Source organism: Periplaneta americana, chromosome 6, assembly GCF_040183065.1.
Source record: "Periplaneta americana isolate PAMFEO1 chromosome 6, P.americana_PAMFEO1_priV1, whole genome shotgun sequence".
Lineage (NCBI taxonomy): Eukaryota > Metazoa > Arthropoda > Insecta > Blattodea > Blattidae > Periplaneta > Periplaneta americana.
In genome coordinates, this window is record NC_091122.1 from 12,437,385 (window position 1) to 12,451,760 (window position 14,376).

The following is a 14,376-nucleotide window of genomic DNA, read 5'->3' on the forward strand; positions in this document are numbered from 1 at the left end:
ATAGTATTTTTTTACGATTTCAATGATCACATTTCTGAGTAGGTTTTATGAAGACACTATATTCACAAGTAGTTCCTGAAATAAGTTAAAACAACTTACAACTATTTACAAAACAGAAATGACAAGCGAAACACGATTCAATGTCGTAACAAAGAATGGGACGTACTTACTCGACGTTGGTTCCTGGAGTCGGGAGGTCGCCGATCGTTGTGAGAGTGAGGGTAGACCAGTAAAGGGATCCGAGGTACTTCCTGGTGAGTTCCTGGTATCCGGGCTCATTGTACGGGTACCCCCACACGCCGATGAATCCTTGAGCTTCGGAGAGCAGGTAGTAGAAACACCCGAACCAATGCGCCAGTATGAGCAGGATGTGCACCAAATTTACCACTCGCCACAAGTTAGGGTACACCGTCCGGGACTCCACCATATAGTAATAGTCATACACCCTGTACACCTTGAGGAACCGCGGGAAGCGAAGGATTGGCTGGACGCCTAGATAGAATTGCAAGAAGTCCAACGGAAGCAGAGCGCACAGGTCCATTAGGAAGGCCCTGGAACGCACGTAGTGGCCCGCGAGCTTCTTGGAGTCGTACACCATGAGGCCCTGCTCCAGGTACCCGGTTCGAAACTGGACGGCGATATCCAGGAAGAAGACGACGTCGCTGAAGCCGTCGCACGTGAACCACAGCACCGTGGCGCCCTCCTGCAGCTCGGGGAAGCTCTGGCGCACGATGAGCGTCCACAGGTTGTACAGCACGCACACCGTCAGCACGAACAGCCAGTAGAAGTAGAAGTTCTCGTCGGGGTTGACCACGGTGCGCGGCAGACGCTGGCGACGACGGCGGCGCCGCCTGGTGCTGGCCGTGCTCTGGCTGCTGGGGCCGCCGTCCCCGTCGTCACCCGTGTCCATGGTCTCCTGCAACAACCAGGAGAACAGGTGACGTCCGGGGTCAGGAGATAAAACATATTATAAGTAACTGGGAAATACTGGAGAGGGATCAAAAATGAAAGAATAGGGTACAAAATGAAAGGGAGGAAGAAACAAAGAAAGAAAAAGGAAAGGGAGAGAGAGAAAAGAAGAGAAAAAACGGGAGAAAGAAAGATTAAAGGAGAGACGAAAAGGAAAAAGAGAGATAAAGGAAAAGTAGAGGGAGAAATTAAGAAAGGGCAAACAAAGGAGAGAAGGAAAACGACAGATAAAGGGATAAAAGAAAAGCATTAAGGGAGAAAAAGAGAAAGGAAGAAAGAAAAAATGAGAGAGAAAGGAAAACGAAGGATAAAAGAAAAACATAGAGGGAGAAAAGGAGAAAGAAAGAAAAAGGAGAAAGAAAGAAAGAAGGAGAGAGAGAAAGGAAAACGAGGGACAAAAGAAAAGAGAGAGAGAAAAGGAGAAAGGAAGAAAGGAAAAATGAGAAAAAAAGGAAAACGAGAGATAAAGAGATAAAGGAAAAGCAGAGAGATACAGAAAAGGAGAGAGAAAGAAAGAAAAAAGGAGAAAGGAAAACGAGGGATAAAAGAAAAGCAGAGAGAAAGAGAGAGAGGTGAAAGGAAGTAATAAAAAAGGAGAGAGAAAGGAAAACGAGGGATACAAGAAAAGCAGAGAGAGAGAGAGAGAGAGGAGAAAAGAAGTAATAAAAAAGGAGAGAGAAAGGAAAACGAGGGATACAAGAAAAGCAGAGAGAGAGAGAGAGGAGAAAGGAAGTAATAAAAAAGGAGAGAGAAAGGAAAACGAGGGATAAAAGAAAAGCAGAGAGAGAGAGAAGGGAGAAAGGAAGTAATAAAAAAGGAGAGAGAAAGGAAAACGAGGGATAAAAGAAAAGCAGAGAGAGAGAGAGGAGAAAGGAAGTAATAAAAAAGGAGAGAGAAAGGAAAACGAGGGATACAAGAAAAGCAGAGAGAGAGAGAGAGAGGAGAAAGGAAGTAATAAAAAAGGAGAGAGAAAGGAAAACGAGGGATAAGAGAAAAGCAGAGAGAGAGAGAGAGAGGAGAAAGGAAGTAATAAAAAAGGAGAGAGAAAGGAAAACGAGGGATACAAGAAAAGCAGAGAGAGAGAGAGGAGAAAGGAAGTAATAAAAAAGGAGAGAGAAAGGAAAACGAGGGATAAAAGAAAAGCAGAGACAGAGGAGAAAGTAAGAAAGAATAAAGGAGAGAGAAAGGAAAACGAGGGATAAAAGAAAATCAGACAGAGAGACAGAGGAAAGAAGAAAAAAGGAAAAGAAAGGAAGAAATGAGTGAGAATGGAAAAGGAGAGAGAAAGAGAAAAGGAGAGATATAGGGAATGATAAGAAAAAAGTAAAAAGAGAGAAAGAACATTGAAAGACAAAAAAGGTTAAACAAAGAATTAGGAAATATAAATAAAAATAAGACCGGAATAAAAACGAGAGATAAGGAAAGAACAAGGAAAGATAATGCGAGATAAAGGAGAAGGGAGAGACAAAATAGGTTAAACAAATAATTCGAAAATGAAAATAAAAACAAGAGAGAAAGAAAAGGAGAGATAAAGAAAATATGAGCTAAAGAAAGGAGAGAGAACCATAAATTATCAGATAAAAAAAGAAGAAAGGAAAAAAGAAATAAAAGCAACGGAGTAAATGAAGGATAAAGGTAAAGGAGAAAGAAAGGAAAAGGGGAGAGAACAGAAAAGGTGGAGAAAGGAAAAGCAGAAAGCTATAGAGAAAGAAGAGAGAGAGAAAGGTGAGGAGAGAGAACTATAAAAAGACAGATAGAAAAAAAGAAATACAGAAAAGGATTTTCAAAGGAAAAGGAGAGGGAAATCAGAAAGAGAGATGATGAAATAGACAGAAGAGAAGGAGATAAAACGGCAACGAAGGAAAAGAAAAGAGAATGGAATAGGAGATGGGGACACAAGAGAAGAAATGAAAGATAAATAAAGGGCACTGAAAGAAGGGAATTTAAAAGTAAGAATAAAATTAATGAATGCATAAATGTAAGTAAATAAATATAATAAAAACATAACTAAAAGCATAAATAACTAAATGAGTAAATAAATGAAATGGCGATAAATACAGAAAGTATGAATAAAAATTTATATAGCCGAAAATAAATGCAAGTAAATAAATAAGCTTGCATGGAAAAAATGAAAGATGGTATAGATAAAGATGACTTTAATTCAATGTCGAATAATACCCTAGATATGAGGAGGAATATTCAATTGAATATAATACAGTGAGAAGCAAAGCTTGCAATTATGACGGCTGCATGAAAATCGTTTAGCTGTTAGTACGTGAAGTGGGCAGCAGGAGCGCTACAAGCAGATTTCTCAAGTGGCTACGTCCTAGAAATAACAACGTCTTCCTGTCCACACCATAACCTCTTAAATGAGGTGCCCAAGTTTACACAAGGAGAATCCGGGCGCCTGACGCTTCTCTTCTGTTCCCCCTTCAATTATCGCCATGACTACGGAAGCACGAACAATCAAAGGGGGAGGGGATGATTTAGCAGTCACATAGACTTTCGTATTCGTTACTTTAATAACTTTCCACTTTGTATTTCTAATGTAAAGTCGTGATTTCGACTCCTTTAACTGCACTGGCATACAGTCAATCTCATTATAGGGGGCTAATAAGTGATCTTTATTAGGAAATTAATTTTCGTATCTGCCGAACTCAGTTTATGCAACGACTAAGCCAGGCAGATGTAACTTTGAGTGAAATGCGTAGACGTGATATTCAATATCGCCTTGAAAACGCTCAATATGTCATACTCAACCCATTCAGGGAAGTTCTTTTGACAATATAGTCTGCTCAAAATAGTCAATGTTTTAACCAATCTTGGTGTAGTATTATGTACGAGCTATTCCATCTCAAATCGACCGAAATATAGAGAAAATTGACCTTACAATTTCTAAATACAATGAAACTTTTTTTGTACGTAGAGAACTGTGATACAATGCTTTGTGCAAAGTTTGAGGCATCAGAACTTCATAGTGTTTAAATTAAAAATATTTCAATTTATCGTATTTTCATAAACTTAGCAACTTTAAACTGTCGTAGCTCCGAAACCCTTTGACCCAATGATCAAAATCATGGTTTATTTTGATTCTGAGAAATTAAAGTTTATATTGACATGTAAACAGTTTTTCTTACTTTTTATGGAAATGGAGAAATTTAGATTTTTCCTCATTAAGACGCCTTTGCCTAGGAAAAAATATTTTAAAAATATATAGTTAGATTCCGCATTGAAAGTACAAATAAACACATATTTTTTACTGATGGTATGTTGATAAGAAAGTATTGAAAATATCAAATAAAGAAAATAAATAGTACGCGCGTGAACTAACCAGCTGACTGTGAGACGGGAGCTAGCCTAGGCAAGCAAGGCCAGGAGATAAACGCGTGATGTGTCGTCTAGCAGCGCATGGCTGCGCTAGCTTTATCACAGGTTTTCATAAACACAGGAATAAAATGACGCCCAACGCTCGCTTATATTCAGCTCTCGGCCAGTGCGTGCGGTACTGCGCCGTTCAAGTCTAGGCGTGTGAAAATAATCTATTTAATACCCTCGAAACTTATTGCCGTACCACTAAGCAAACAATGCCGAATCCCTCTTAATAATGTAAGTTTTTTTCTCAATAATTTTTTACATTTTTCAAATGACCAAAAAGCCTAAAAACAAGTAAAATCAGATTATCTGTCTCTCTGTGTACAATAAAAATAAGGATTACTTCTTAACACAAGCTACCAAATGTCAGCTTCAAAATGAGCTCCCGTTCAATGTTCTGCAGTTCTGAGTGCTGAAAGAGGCTTGTTTTTATAAAATACGCTAAATTTGTCGCTCAATAATACGAAAACCGTTTGACTTTCGATAGCATATTTTTGAAAATGCACTCCCCTCAGCACCTTGTATAAGTAGGGAAAAAATTAGAGTATAAAAATGCGAGGTTTTTTACTGATCGATTTCATGTGGAATAGCCCGTACATTTGAATAATACAAAACTCGTCTACCTCCAGGATGTTCCATCATTGTCTCAAACAAATGATGGGGGTAGATCCGGACTGTAAGGAGGATGCTCCATAATGTTCCACTGAAAGTACTACAAAAGTTCTGGTGTTCGCTGTACAGTTAGCGGTTTGGGATTATTTTGAAGAAGCTTAAAACCTCTGGAAGAAAGTTTACAATATGTATTTAGATATCCATGGTTAACTAATAAACCGATGCGCTATCAACTTCGCTTGGTTACGAATCCGCGGTTAGTTGCAGGGTGTTTATTTCGCAATTATTACTTTCCAAAGCAATTCATCATAGTATTCAGGAGGCAGTGACTAGTTGATTTTTGGAAGCGCTATTATAAAATGTTGTATACATTTTTGGAATTTGTATTTATTCGTGTAGATATAAACGTAGGCCTTCTTTCAAATTAGTGGTTATGAAAAGAAACTAAATTAAAAGAGAGAGAGAGAGAGAGAGAGAGAGAGAGAGGACCAAATTTCAGCATATACATAAATTCACTTTTACTCGATCTTATTGAAAGATTCTATAAAGGGATAATAGAAAATAAACAAATTTATGGCATGACGATGGAACAAAATGAAGATTGCTGGAAAAAAAGTCGCTTTAATTAAATAGTGTGTTAATTGGATAGTTTGTGTGCGTGTTTATTTGGTATAATTTATGTGTTTAGTTGTATAGTTTTCTGTGTCTTTAATTTGAATAGTTTGCGTGTTCAGTTCGTACAATTTATGTATTTAGTTGGTAGGCATAGTTTTTTGTGTATTTAGTTTGGACAGTTTGTTTATTTGTTTAGAATGTGTAATTTATGTCTTCAGTTTGTAAGTTTTTGTGTGTTAAGGCTGTTCAGTTTGTATAGTTCTTGTGTGTGCATAGTTTGTATAACTTATATGTTTAGTCTGTATAATTTTTGTGTGTTTAGTTTAGATAGTTTGTTTATGTGTTTAGAGTGTATAATTTGTGTTTTCAGTTTACAAGTTTTTGTGTGTTAGGACTATGTATTTTATGTGATCAATTTGTATAGTTTTTTGTATGTGTTTAATTTGTATAATTTATGTGTTTAGTTTGTATAGTTTTTGTGTGTTTAGTTTAGATAGTTTGTTTATGTGTTTAGAGTGTATAATTTGTGTTTTCAGTTTACAAGTTTTTGTGTGTTAGGACTGTGTATTTTATGTGTTCAGTTTGTATAGTTTTTTGTATGTGTTTAATTTGTATAATTTATGTGTTTAGTCTGTATTGTTTTTCGTGTGTTTAGTTTAGTTAGTTCTTGTGTTTAGACTGTATAATTATGTGTTCAGTTTATAAGTTTTTGTGTGTTAAGATTTGTACTTTAAGTGTTCAGTTTGTACAGTTTTTGTGTTTGTTCAGTTCGTATAATTTATGTGTTTAGTCTGTATAGTTTTTGTGTGTTTAGTTTAGATAGTTTGTTTATGTGTTTAGACTGTATAATTTACGGTTTCAGTTTATAAGTTTTTGTGTGTTAGGACTGTGTAACTTTATGTATTCATTTTGTATAGTTTTTTGTGTATATTTAGTTTGTATAATTCATGTGTTTGGTCTGTATTATTTTTTTGTGTTTAGTTTAGTTAGTTTGTGTGTTTAGACTGTATAATTTATGTGTTCAGTTTATACGTTTTTGTGTGTTAAGATTGTGTACTTTATGTGTTCAGTTTTTATAGTTTTAGTGTGTGTTTATTTCGTATAATTTATATGTTTAGTCTGTATAGTTGTTTGTGTGTTTAGTTTAGATAGTTTGATTATGTGTTTAGACTGTATAATTTGTTTTTTTTTTCAGTTTACAAGTTTTTGTATGTTAGGACTGTGTATTTTATGTGTTCAGTTCGTATAGTTTTTTGTGTGTATTTAGTTTGTATAATTTATGTGTTTAGTCTCTATAGTTTTTCGTGTTTATTTTGTATAGTTTGTGTATTTTGTTTGTAAGTGTATAGTGTAAGCTCTTTTGGACTGGCTCGTCAAATGTAGTGGACCTTCAGCTCACTCTACACTACTGTAGGAGGCCCTTATGGGATTTCAGGCTCTTCGTATTTCATATTCATAACATATTTCATAATTAAACAGTATTGACAGAAATAACTAAATGTAAATACAGCCTCATCCGTTTGAGTATGGATAATATTAATTTATTATTATAAAGCTATTATGATAGTAGGAAAAATTTCTTACTGGTTATATTATGATTAAAAGATGTAAGTTTCCATATATGGCAATCAACAATGCATAATCTGAAAGGACAAATGAAAATCGTAGATGATTAAAATGGCTACTACAAATCAACAGCGGGCACAATGTGTTCTTTGGTATGCTAAATTTGGGAGTGTTAAAAAGAGTTCAAAGGGAATTTCGACGTGAGTATGGTGTGCGTAATGTACCTAAATACGATTCTATAATGTTCTGGTCTCGAACATTTGTAGAAACAGGTTCTGTGTTAAAAAACATGCATGAGGTCGCAGGCGAAACTCAGTATGAGAAGCAGCTATCTCTTGGCTTGGCCCCCAAACTCCCCAGATCTAACCCCTCCTGACTTCTTCCGGTGGGGTTTTGTTAAAGACATTGTCTATTCTCAGAAACCCAGTAACACTGATGACCTGAGAGTAAAAATTACTCAAGCTTTTCAACAAATCACCCCTCTTATGTTACAACGGACATGGGCTGAATTGCATCACCGTTATGAGTTGTGCAGGGTGCACAATGGGGGTCATGTTGTGCCCTGAGGAATCTCCCATCTTTCAGTGTTGTATGCACAAAGTTTCAACAATAAAGTTCAGTAGTAAATGTTTTACAATGTTTTTATTTTATCCATACCAAAACGGATCACCCTGTAGATCTACGTGTACAGTATCTTCCATTCAATTCACTAAAGCACGCTGAATTTTCTCTAACCAACACCTGAACAGAAGTAAGGCTACATTATCACAGCCCTGTAGGCAATAAACGCATGAATCCAACCATAAACACACAATTCCGCAGTTCCTACCTAAACAATATCAGCCCTGCCGGGTTTCCACGGCGACCGGTAACCATGGCAACGTGTTTTCATACCACTCACACAAAAAATAAGATCATTACATTTTCCTCGCAGTCACAACGGATATGAAGGCCGGACTGTGGCTGAGAGAGGGCATTACGCAGGCAGGTAACTTATGAAACATTCACATCTCTTCCAAAGGGATGCAGAGGGAGAGATTACCACTTGCTCATCTTAAATGCACATCGGCAATTTGGTACTGTAGTGGTGTGGATTACACCAGACTGCAATTCATTAAGCGTAGTGAAATATTAAATTTAATAAAAGCCAAGATTAATTGTAATAGTCTACTGTGGCAGTATGGGTTATTCCGGCCAGCAATTCATTACACTTAGAGTAATACCATCTCTACAGAAAAATGTTATGAGAATAATTTGTACTGGGCATTGAACATATTTTTATGAGTGTAATATTCATAAATGTTGGATCTACTGCTACTGTTAACTTATAAACGAGCTACAATATTAATTATTTCACGGTGGAGATCATAATATACAGGGTGTAACTCTTTCTCCTTACTTACTTACTTACTTACTGGCTTTTAAGGAACCCGGAGGTTCATTGCCGCCCTCACACAAGCCCGCCATAGGTCTCTATCCTGAGCAAGATTAATCCATTCTCTATCATCATATCCCACCTCTCTCAAATCCATTTTAATATTATCTTCCCATCTACGTCTCGGCCTCCCCAAAAGTCTTTTTCCCTCCGGTCTCCCAACTAACACTCTATATGCATTTCTGGATTCGCCCTTAAGTCCTACATGCCCTGCCCATCTCAAACGTCTCGATTTAATGTTCCTAATTATGTCAGGTGAAGAATACAATGCGTGCAGTTCTGCGTTGTGTAACTTTCTCCATTCTCCTGTAACTTCATCCCTCTTAGCTCCAAATATTTTCCTAAGCACCTTATTCTCAAACACCCTTAACCTATGTTCCTCTCTCAAAGTGAGAGTCCAAGTTTCACAACCATACAGAACAACCGGTAATATAACTGTTTTATAAATTCTAACTTTCAGATTTTTTGACAGCAGACTGGATGATAAAAGCTTCTCAACCGAATAATAACAGGCATTTCCTATATTTATTCAGTGTTTAATTTCCTCCCGAGTATCATTTATATTTGTTACTGTTGCTCCGAGACATTTGAACTTCTCCACCTCTTCAAAAGATAAATTTCCTTTCTTTCTCCTATTTTTTTTTTTTTGAAGTTATACAGTCCCGTACATTCATAGAGAGTGCGGTAAGTACAAACCTATACTCCTTGAGCCGATTGCGTATCATTTGTGGAGGCAGTATAGTGCGTACAATTAACTGTTCCCTTGTTTATCAAAGTCACCAGTAGTGTAGGGGGAAAAATATTGAGTTGTATGCAAGGAGATATCCCTATACGAAGGTCACCTGAAATTTATTGTCTTCCCTTAAAATTAAGTGTTGCCTACATCCCGAAAAATAGAGGCAAGAGATATACACTGTATTGATAAGAAAATAAAATTTTATGGAATTGTAAATTGAACCATAGGTTTGTTTACATCTTACGTAACCAACAGAAAACAAACATGATAACTCTAAAAAACACTTTTTGAGATACAAGTATTATTTTCACTTTTCCCGTACAAATCATAAATCTAATTTACATATATAAATGTGAATGAAAATAACATATGATTAGATTGAGATATCACGGTTATACCAAACGGAAGAGAAGTGTTTTTAAATAGGGCTGCGTTTTCAGCTAAAAAAAATGGCCATTTTATGGGACTTATTATGGTCTGACCAAACACCACAGAATTGTGAAATCGTCACAAACTTATTTACTCAGAATTTACGTTTATTAAACATGAAGTTCCATGGAAATCAACTAGAGGTCAACGAATAACCCACTGCACTAGATTTGACGAAATAAATAAATAGATAAATAAATAAATAAATACATAGATAGATAGGTAGATAGATAGATAGATAGATAGATAGATAGATAGATAGATAGATAGATAGATAGATAGATAGATAGATAGATAGATAGATAGATAGATAGATAGATGGATGGATGGATGGATGGATGGATGGATGGATGGATGGATGGATGGATGGATGAATAAATAAATAAATAAATACATAGATAGTTAGATAGATAGAGATAGATAGATAGATAGATAGATAGATAGATAGATAGATAGATAGATAGATAGATAGATAGATAGATAGATAGATAGATAGATAGATAGATAGATAGATAGATAGATAGATAGATAGATAGATAGATAGATAGATAGATAGATAGATAGATAGATAGATAGATAGATAGATAGATAGATAGATAGATAGATAGATAGATAGATAGATAGATGGATGGATGGATGGATGGATGAATGAATGAATAAATAAATGCATAGATAGATAGATAGATAGATAGATAGATAGATAGATAGATAGATATAGATATAGATATAGATATAGATATAGATATAGATATAGATATAGATAGATATAGATAGATATAGATAGATAGATAGATAGATAGATAGATAGATAGATAGATAGATAGATAGATAGATAGATAGATAGATAGATAGATAGATAGATAGATAGATAGATAGATAGATAGATAGATAGATAGATAGATAGATAGATGGATGGATGGATGAATGAATGAATGAATAAATAAATAAATAAATAAATAAAGAACGTTGAACATGGTAGGTGACAAAGGACATCCTTGACGTACTCCTCTCCCTATTTCACTTCCTTCAGAAATTTCTTTTCCTATCCTGACTTTGACTTGTTGTTTCATATAAAGATTAGTGAATAGCCTCCTCTCTTTCCAATCCACGTAAATTTTCTCCGGAATACTCACAGGTTTATTCCAATCCACTCAGTGAAAAACAAAACTTTTTCAGGCCTTTCTCCAATTTACATACAGATTAATTTTGGGTCCTACAGAATATATCTGTTATGGTAACAATGATTAGGAGAAAAATTCGCGCTTTACGTAGATTCTTCGCCCAACAGTGTACATACTGTGGAATCCCGGCCACCAAGTCACTCAATTGAGTGCGCTCCTTATATAATGACAGTTGACTTAATATATGTCAACATATATGTCGAACTTGGAGTCAGGCCACAAAACACTATAGGAGAAGGATTCAATCCGGTGCTGTGGATTGAACTTCGGCGTAGCTCAGTGGTTAGAGAACTTGGCACGTAGAACAAAGGACCCCGGTTTCGATCCCCAGCGCCAGAGCGGATTTTTCTCCTCTAATAATCTTTCTCCAATTGTTCAATAGTACAATTACATATATCGTACTATTTTCCCTTCTTGAAGCCAAACTGCTCTTCTTCCAGCTATCCTTCCATGAAAGAATATAACGTCGATTCAAAATTCGCAGTAAAATCTTCGATCTGTGCGCCATCATGCTGATAGTGGCTGAATTATGATAGGAATGTTTCAAGTACCAGTAGAGAACTGTAAAAATTAACATAAACGCCTTACGCACGGAATGTCTATAGAATCTCTCTGGAAGCGAACTCCTGACCTTTCCTGTAATTTATCCTATGTGTACATTTAGATCGATAACAGACGAACAATGTCACAAAAATATCTTGCTCACTAGACTAGACTAGAGGCGGACATATATTAAAAACTTTTACGTCATATTTTTACGTCTTCAAGAACATGAGAGTCGAGACAGCAGTCTAGCATCTGGATATAAGACGAATTCAGAACACAGTTACTAATTATTCAGAAGGACGTCTTTTGTATACGAGTTTCAATTCACAAACAAGACATCTGAATGCGCTGAAATATTAAAGCAGACTTCTCGAGTGATTACCATGGCAACAAGAATTACAAATAAGCTTCATTGCGTTTAATATCGAAAGAGCCATTTTTAATTTTTAAAATCTCTAATTGGTGAAACAGCACTTTCTTCTTCGCTTGATAAGATTGTCTGAGCAAAAAGAAAAGAAAAAAGGCTGTAGCTGTATTCAATAGTCTGGATTCTCAGACACCTACGTAATTCTATAAAATAATTTTATAAGAAGTTATCCTGAAATAAGGCTCTTCTAGCCTTCAATTTTTTGTCTTCACATTTTTCCCAATATGTTACCTGCGTTTTTATCCAATCTAAAATTTACGTAGTACACTGTTCGAAAAGGAAATACATTTAAAGAGTTCTATATCTTCTTAAAATACGTTATTTAACGACGCTGCATCAACTACATCATTATATCGTCGCTGGAGTTGGTGATGACGAGATGGCATTTCGCAAAGTGAGATGGAGATTTTGCCGTATATTACCTGATATTCGCTTTACACTTAGAAAAGACCTCAAAGAATCACAATTCGGTAAACCCCCAAGCGGGAATCTAAACAGAGATATGTACCTGAAAGCAAACGGCTTAACGCCTGGGCTATAGGCCTATAGGGGGGAAATTTTGTACTGCGTTCACAATAAAAAAGAATGACAGAATTTCCAACCGGTATACAGAGATCCATTACTTCTTGAAATAAATAAATGAGTAGCTTAATATCAAAGGCGCACATCTGACTTTCAGATGAAATTTAGATAATGAGGATTCTTATAAATTTTTTCATGCTTTTTTCAGTTATGGTGAAACTATATACAAACTCTAACACTATATTTATAAAAATAAATTGTTTTAAAATACTACAAAGAACACTGTGAAACAAAAAAGTGTCACTAGATCAAAACTATGGAGACTACAGATGTCCGTCTTTGATATTAAGCTACTAAAATATAAAAACGCATTAACACACAAAAACAGCTTTCATTTGTTACATTTCGAAATGAGCGTTGCCATAGAAACCGAAAAGAAATCACTTTAAACGATTACAAGAATTCTGTTAATGTTCAGTTTCTACGAATCAATTTATCAGGGAATGATGTAAATGAAATATAATAATTTTAGAACTAGTCTGTCTGTGTACAGCGATTTCTACTAAACTATTGGACGGATTTTGTTCATATTCAGTATCTACGAGTCAATTTATCAGGGAATGATGTACATGAAATATAACAATTTTAATACTAGTCTGTCTGTGTACACCGATTCCTACTAAACTATTGGACGGATTTTGTTCATAATCAGTATCAATCAGTCAATTTATCAGGGAATGATGTACATGAAATATAATAATTTTAGTACTAGTCTGTCTGTGTACAGCGATTTCTACTAAACTATTGGACGGATTTTGTTCACATTCAGTATCTACGAGTCAATTTATCAGGGAGTTATGTACATGAAATATAATAATTTTAGTACTAGTCTGTCTGTGTACAGCGATTTCTACTAAACTATTGGACGGATTTTGCTCATATTCAGTATCTACGAGTCAATTTATCAGGGAATGATGTAGCTACATGAAATATAATAATTTTAGTACTAGTCTGTCTGTGTACAGCGATTTCTAGTAAACTATTAGACGGATTTTGTTCATATTCAGTATCTACGAGTCAATTTATCAGGGAATTATGTACATGAAATATAATAATTGTAGTACTAGTCTGTCTGTATACAGCGATTTCTACTAAACTATTGGACGGATTTTGTTCATATTCAGTATCTACGAGTCAATTTATCAGGGAATGATGTACATGAAATATAATAATTTTAGTACTAGTCTGTCTGTGTACAGCGATTTCTACTAAACTATTGGACGGATTTTGTTCATATTCAGTATCTACGAGTCAATTTATCAGGGAATGATGTACATGAAATATAATAATTTTAGTACTAGTCTGTCTGTGTACAGCGATTTCTACTAAACTATTGGACGGATTTTGCTCATATTCAGCATCTACGAGTTAATTTATCTGGGAATGATGTACATTAAATATTGATTTTATATAAAACAAGAACTTCAGTAATATTGTTAATTATGTACAATTAACCAACACAATTTGAAAATATTTCTAAATAACCCTATAACACGAAGGTCTTTTGTTATTTATCGTATGTCACAAATACGAAATATGAGTTTCATGATATTTCCTAGAAATTATGAATTTATCCTTGTTCGAAAGAACGAGTTTTTATTTGAAATTAAGTTTTCCTGTAAAACTGTTTGTTAAAATATCATTTATGCTATGAACATCAGCTAAAGGATTTCGGAATGCATATTCTACATTCCAGCTCATCAACTAACCGTGCGATAACCATGATATCCGTAGAACTCAACCGACTCTTGCTGTGGGCGTGTTCATAACAGGGACGTATTCAATCTCCCTTCTACTGTAAATTCATGGAAGGCGGGTTGAGTAGGATGACATTTCCAAGAAATCGGATACCCCTGCAAGATCTCTGTTCTAGGAAATCCACACTAGATTTCATTTGTTTAGATAT

General features: G+C 35.3%; 1 protein-coding gene across 1 annotated transcript in view; it reads right to left on the reverse strand.

Moving 5' to 3' along the window:
• The window catches only part of LOC138701000 (uncharacterized), a 228,088-nt gene that overhangs the window by 205,798 nt on the left and 7,914 nt on the right, over positions 1 to 14,376 (reverse strand). Inside the window, exon 2 of the mRNA XM_069827478.1 lies at positions 171 to 916. Coding sequence (XP_069683579.1) covers positions 171 to 916 — 746 coding nt within the window. The remainder of the gene's footprint in view (positions 1 to 170; positions 917 to 14,376) is intronic.